This window comes from Saccopteryx leptura, chromosome 1, assembly GCF_036850995.1.
Source record: "Saccopteryx leptura isolate mSacLep1 chromosome 1, mSacLep1_pri_phased_curated, whole genome shotgun sequence".
Taxonomy (NCBI): domain Eukaryota; kingdom Metazoa; phylum Chordata; class Mammalia; order Chiroptera; family Emballonuridae; genus Saccopteryx; species Saccopteryx leptura.
This window is the reverse complement of record NC_089503.1, coordinates 13366051-13373264: the sequence shown is the minus strand read 5'-3', so window position 1 is coordinate 13373264 and position 7214 is coordinate 13366051. Positions and strand designations below refer to the sequence as shown.

General features: G+C 43.9%; 1 protein-coding gene across 1 annotated transcript; it reads right to left on the bottom strand.

Moving 5' to 3' along the window:
* Window positions 1–5993: 5993 nt before the first annotated feature.
* On the bottom strand, window positions 5994–6932 carry LOC136387906 (olfactory receptor 10V1). The gene has a single exon (XM_066360016.1). The coding sequence runs from the start codon at window positions 6930–6932 to the stop codon at window positions 5994–5996; it is 939 nt and encodes a 312-aa protein (XP_066216113.1).
* Between the last annotated feature and the right edge of the window lie 282 nt (window positions 6933–7214).

The following is a 7214-nucleotide window of genomic DNA, read 5'->3' as shown; positions in this document are numbered from 1 at the left end:
TCTTTTTTTTTTTTTTTTTAAATACTTTATTGATTTTACAGAGACAGGAGAGAAAGGGGAGCATGGAATGGGAAGTAACAACTCATAGTTGTTTCAGGCTAGTTGTTCATTGCTTGCTTGCGGTATGTGCCTTGACCAGGGAAGCCCAGGGTTTCGAACCAGCTACCTTGGCATTCCAGGCCTAAGGTTTATCCACTGCGCCACCACAGGCCAGGATTTTTTTTTTTTTTTTAATGTCAAGAAAATCATGCAGCAACACCTTTCTAAAGACTTAAATTGAGGGAGGAGTGTTTCCCAAGTCAGATGCCCACAGAATCCTAGCACTCGGTCTTTCTGTCCTACTTAGGAGAAGAGAAGGGTCACTGCTGTCCCATTTGTTTATGCCCAAGCCATTCTATTTCATATACTGATTCTAAAGCAGCTGAGAAACTATTACCATGGGCATTGGAAAGCACCACAGGAGCCTGTACAATGTGAGAGAAATAGTCAAGCAGTGAGAGAAGTAAATAGAGAGTGGGGGAAATTAATGAATCAAAGTCAGTGCTCAAAGATATTAACAAGTTTGCCCTGGCTGGTTGGCTCAGTGGTAGAGCATTGACCTGGTGTGCAGGAGTCCCGGGTTCGATTCCCAGCCAGAGCACACAGGAGAAGCGCCCATCTGCTTCTCCACCCCTCCCCCTCTCCTTCCTCTCTGTCTCTCTCTTCCCCTCCCGCAGCCAGGGCTCCATTGGAGCAGGGTTGGCCCGGGCGCTGAGGATGGCTCCATGGCCTCTGCCTCAGGCGCTAGAATGGTTCTGGTTGCAACTGAGCAATGCCCCAGATGGGCAGAGCATCGCCCCCTGGTGGGCATACCGAGTGGATCCCGGTTGGGCGCATGCGGGAGTCTGTCTGACTGCCTCCCCATTTCCAGCTTCAGAAAAATACAAAAAAAAAAGGAAAAGATATTAACAAGTTTAAGCCCTAGCCAGATAGCTTAGTTGGTTGGAGAATTGTCCTGATATGCAAAGGTTGCTGGTTCGATCCCTGGTCAAGGCACATAGAGAAATGGATGTTTCTATCTCTCTCTCCCTTCCTCTCTCTCTAAAATTAATAAATAAATTAGAAAAAATATATTAACAAGTTTAATCCTCTTGTTTTCTAGATACTGAGGTTGAGGCTTGAAGGATGATAGCAACTTTCTCAGATTACAGCTTCTAGGAACCACGGCCCGGCACCTCAGTCCCATGCTGGTCCTTCCGGAGAAGCGACGGCAGGTGCCCTGACCCCCGATCTGCTCCCAGCTCTCTGTTGCAATAACCCATACTCCTCTCATCTTTCCACAGTCCCAAAGAGTCCTCAGATTTCCAGCTTTCCTCTGTCAGCCCTCGCCCCATATTCCCAGCAGGTTTGTTTTTTCCTGGTGTCTTCTGACTCAACTTTTCTTCATTATCCCTTTCCTGCTCTGCATAATAGAACTCCTCTTTCCTCTGCTTCTAAACACTGCAATACCACAAAAGGCTGACAACAATAATAATTTCTGGGTGTAATTGAAGAGTACGTCTGTCCATTTAGCTTTCTGGAATTATAATAAAGTGGAACAACGTCAATCACATCAGCTCTGCAGCAAGTAGAAGTTACCAATTCTCCAATTTTCTATGAGTGAAGTTTAAAATTTTCCGTGCTAAACTTCGGTTAAGTATATCAAAGTATATGATCTTTCTGTAAGGCACAATAATAACTACCCACTTCCTTCAAATGGATATTGTATAGTTCCCATTTGCATCTTCTCATTATTTGTAATTCTTAGAGGACATAAGATTTTTAGGTATAGAATCAAATAGAACATTAAAAAATTAGTACAGTATTAGCTATGTTTTTAACTTTTTAAATGAATTTGTACATTTATTAGTTACTTTAAAAAAATCTGAAAACCAGAAAAAAGTTAGCTCCAGAGAAAGTCCAGTTCGATACCACAGATACTTATGGGGACCACTGCGAAGGGAGTAGCGGAGAATAGAAAGGGTAGAAAAGAGGATAAAACAGGATTCCTGTGTATAAAAAGAGTACACAATTTTTACAAGAGGCAAGACACCCTCCTTAGATGTAATATATCTCTTGACAGTGAATCAACTGAGTCAAATCAGTGCTACCCACTGTACTAGATACTGGGAATTCAAAGATGAATGCCATAGTCTCCATTTTTAAGGCACTCACAACTATTGAAATATTTCTTTTCCCATCCAGATGCAGTTGTAGATGTTAAAAAAAAATTACGAAGTACCAGTGGGTTTCAAAACAATAAGAGCTGTTTTAACGCCAATCCTTGTGAAGTTATGGAAATGCATGTTTGAACAGATAATCTGTAAGCATTTTGAATAGCCTGGTGATTTCTAGGCACCAGTATAGAGTGACCCAAGGTAAATCACACCGAGTGCACCTCACTTTTAAAATGCCTTCTAAACGGTTAGTTTTATTCAAAGGCTGTGGTGTATTTTGATTGTATGAAAGAGTTTGATATGCTTCCCATATCCTTGGAAAGATAACTTATTGTAAATTGGATGGTGAGTTGATTATTTTTTGCTACAAAATCATCCATTTCAAACTTAGTAGCTTAAAATATCAATACTTTCATGCGCCCATGTTTTTTGTGGGTCAGCATTTTGGGCTAGCTCAGTAGGGCAGCTCTTCTGGTCTTACTGGGGTCAGTAATGTGACTCCATAATCTGGTGGATTGGCGGGAATTGGTTTAAGGAGCCTCAACCTGATGGCTTCTCTCTTGTCCACAGGCAGTCTCAGGACAGCAAGAGCGGACAGGCACCAAAGGCTAAGTGTAAGCCTCTGCTTGATACACATCTGTTAATGCCCTGCTGGCCAAAGCAAGTCACACAGTCACAGGGGTGGAGGGCCATCTAAAGGTATGGTTACAGGGAGGAAGGATCCACTGGGGAAGGGGCTCATAATTGTGATGATGTACCACAAATGGTATCAACTGAGCAAATCTTTATCAAATTGGACAACGGTTCCCAAAGAGAAGGACTACCTACCACAGGTGACGCATTCATGATGTCCTGTTTTAGATATTCGTTAATAATTTGGACAGAGGAAATGAAATATGATTGTCGTTTTGGCCAAGACACAAAACTATACTGAATAAAATAAATCCTGAAGACAACTTTGGCAGTTTGGATCACTTAGCCAAAATCAATAAAAACATATTATATAAATGTTTTTTTTTTTTTTTTTTTTGCATTTTTCCGAAGCTGGAAACAGGGAGAGACAGTCAAACAGACTCCCGCATGCGCTGGACCAGGATCCACCCGGCACGCCCACCAGGGGCAACGCTTTGCCCACCAGGGGGCGATGCTCTGCCCCTCCGGGGCATCGCCATGTTGCGACCAGAGCCACTCCAGCGCCCGAGGCAGAGGCCACAGAGCCATTCCCAGTGCCCGGGCCATCTTTGCTCCAATGGAGCCTTGGCTGCGGGAGGGGAAGAGAAAGACAGAGAGGAAGGCGCGGCGGAGGGGTGGAGAAGCAAATGGGCGCCTCTCCTGTGTGCCCTGGCCGGGAATGGAACCGGGGTCCTCCGCACGCTAGGCCGACGCTCTACCGCTGAGCCAACCGGCCAGGGCTAAATGTTTAATCAAAAGTTCTACATTTATGTTAGTAATTTACTACATTATGGTCAGGAGGAACTGGAAGTTGTGAGAGAACTATATGAGGTTTTATTGGATCCCAAACTTCTGTGACTAAAGTGATCAAGATGAATTAATGAACATATAGTTCACGGGTCATGAAAAGTAATAGTTTTCCAGAATAAAACATTCCCAGTGTATTGTGCCTTTTCTGGGTGAAGGTTTATAGAGAAATATGGAACTAGATAAAATCTAGAAGGTGACCAGTATGAAGAGAGGGTGCAAAGATCCTCTCAAGGAAGAGTTGGTGGGATGCTTGCTCTAGAGAAAAGAAGGCTGAAGACTCACAGAAGCTACAGAATCTGTCCAAATACATGCAAAGAGCTGTCACGTGGAAGAAAGCCTAGTCTAGACTCAGGGATCAGTGGGAGGAAGTTGTTTGTAGACAGACTTTAGCTCAAGATAAGGTATCTTTAATGACTCGGGTTGTCCAGCAAGGAATGGAGCGTTAGGAATCCCTAACACTGGCTGAGATACTATAGAAGAGATTCTTGAGAAACCTAAGATTTAATAAAGCTCACTTTCTTCCTCTCCTATATCTTCACTTACTAAATTGAAATTCTTTGCATTGTTATTATCCTTTTTTATTACTGGGTTCCTCTTTAAAAGATGAACAGAGGCCCTGGCTGGTTAGCTCAGTGGTAGAGCATCAGCCTGGCGTGCAGGAGTCCCGGGTTCGATTCCCAGCCAGGGCACACAGGAGAAGTGCCCATCTGCTTCTCCACCCCTCCCCCTCTCCTTCCTCTCTGTCTCTCTCTTCCCCTCCTGCAGCCAAGGCTCCATTGGAGCAAAGTTGGCCCGGGCACTGAGGATGGCTCTGTGGCCTCTGCCTCAGGCGCTAGAATGGCTCTGATTGCGGCAGAGTGACGCCCCAGATGGGCAGAGCATCGCCCCCTGGTGGGCATGCCGGGTGGATCCTGGTCGGGCGCATGCGGGAGTCTGTCTGACTGCCTCCCTGTTTCCAACTTCAGAAAAATACAGAAAAAAAAAAAAAGATGAACAGAAACATAAGTTTCCATTTTGGTTAACAAAAACAAAAAAATGTAAAATAAACCAAACCAAACCAAACCAGAAGGCCCCTTTCCTTTGGTTCACTGTAATGTATTTTTTTTCTTTCTTTCTATTCAGGGCTTACATGGTCAGTAAAATGTTGTCAGAAAAAAGGAATCTGAAGCCCAGCACAGAGATTTTCAACTTTTCTCATCTCATGGCACACGTAAACAAATTACTGAAATTCTGCGGCACACCAAAAAATGTATTATATTTTTTGCTGACCTGACAAAAAAAAATTGGAATAATTTTGATTCATTCCCACTGGATGGCAATCGTGTTGGCTGTTGTCATTTCTTTTTTAATTTGAAAAGGAAAAGAGGTCAGTGTCCCTGACTAAATAGTCAGGTATTGCATGCTGTAAAAGTTCTTGTGGCACACCTGTGTGCTGCAGCACACTGGTTGAAAATCACTGTGCTAGAGAGGAGAGACTTGCACAAGGCTGTATACACTCCTACTGGGAGATCAAGCCTAGAACACGGGAAGTGGCATTGTGTGAGGACAGCTTAGTCTTCAGATTTCTAAATACCTGTGTTCTCTTCCTGGGTATGTCTTTTGTTAACCACTTTAGTTGTTTTTTTTTTTCTTTTTTTTCCCTAATAAATGAAGACAGTTGATTGGAATATCATCCTGATATGACAAGGTTGTGGATTGATCTTCAATCAGGGCGCATACAAGAATCAACCAATGAATGCATAAATAAGTGGAATAACAAATCAATGTTCTCTCACTCTCTCTCTCTCAAATCAATAAAAAAAATAAATAAAAAATGAAGACAATGTTATCTACTATGAGATAAGTGAGATAATCCACATAAAGTGACTAATAGATGATAGATGTCCAATAAATGTTGATGCTGCCTGACCTATGGTGGTGCAGAGGATAAAGAGGCGACCCAAAATGCTGAGGTCGCCAGTTTGAAGCCCTGGGCTTGCCTGGTCAAGGCATATATGGGAGTTGATGCTTCCTGCTCCTCCCCCTTCTCTCTCTCTTTCTCTCTCTCTCTCCCTCTCTAAAATGAATAAATAAATATTTTTTAAAAATGTTGATGCTGCTCCATCCATGCGCAGGACATCACGTTGCCCCATGTGGTGTGGCTTTATTTCTCCAGACAGCAGCATTCTTTCCCTCTGGGACTCCTAGAATAATGCCATGTCTCAGCTTGCTGAAGACACTCCTGGCTCAAGGATGTTGTCCCAGCATAATTATTAATAGTTTCCCATTGTACTTTCAAAAGTGTCCTGCTCTAAATAAATCATAGGATCATCCTGCCTATACTTTTCTCAGTGCCTTCCTTAGGGCATCTTTTAGTTTCTTGTTCCTCATACTATAGATCAAGGGGTTTAAAATGGGAGTGATAAAAGTATAGACCACAGACACCATCCGGCCCATCTCAGGAGAGTCGCTGGACCTGGGGGACAAGTATATCAAGCTTGTGCAGCCATACTGCAGGAGGACCACTAAGAGGTGAGAGGAGCAGGTAGAGAAGGCTTGGTAGCGCCCTTCTGCTGATGGGATCCGTAAAACAGCCACTATGATGAAGACATAAGAGATGGAGATCAGAGAGAGAGGGATGCTTAGGACGATGAAACTGATGACATACAAGACAGCCTTGTGAACATGCGTGTCTGCACACGCCAGGCGCATGACTGCAGGCATGTCACAGTAGAAGTGATAGATTTCATTACTGTGGCAGAATGGGAGGCGGAAGATTAAAATCGTCAGTGGCAGCGACAGCAGGAACCCCAGCACCAGGGACCCTGCCATCAGCTCCACACACCAGGGCCAGCTCATGATGAGGGTGTATCTCAGAGGAAAACAGATGGCTATAAACCGGTCGTAAGCCATGATCGCAAGCAAGACACAATCTGCTCCCCCCAAGAAGACAAAGAAAAACATTTGGGTCCCACATCCAGCGATGGAAACAGGAGTTTTGCCCATTGAAAGGAGATTTGCCAAGGCCAGCGGGGCAATGGAAGAGGTGTAGAAGATTTCCAGAACAGCCAAGTTAGCCAGAAAGAAGTACATGGGGGTGTGGAGGGAGTGGTTGATCTGGACAATGACCGCTATTGTGGCGTTTCCACCGAGGCTGGTCAGGTACATCACCAGAAAGGCCACAAAAATCACCACCTGGACCTTAGGGTCAGCTGAGAATGGGCGAAAAAAGAATTGGATCTTTGCAGTTTTATTTATTTCTTCTATGGACAACATATTGGACCTATGAAAAGAAAGATGACATGAGTCTCTAGGCCTCTCTCATTGAATGGGACACTTTCCTCGTACGTCCATTCTATTAGAGCACTTTCTGGGGGGCCTCCGCCATGCTGTGCAAGTTTTCAATTTAGAGCAGATCATGTCATATTATAATTTAAATATGGGCTTCTCCCTCCCCCTTTCTCCTTTACCCTCAAGTACCGAAGACTAAGAAATCCTCAGTGGTGGGGATTTGATGTTCTTTGTTTTAATTCTAGCAACTAGCACAGTGCCTGATAT

Coding starts and splice junctions, on each gene's coding strand:
- LOC136387906 (XM_066360016.1), bottom strand. CDS start 6,932: ATGTTGTCCATAGAAGAAATAAATAAAACTGCAAAGATCCAATTCTTT.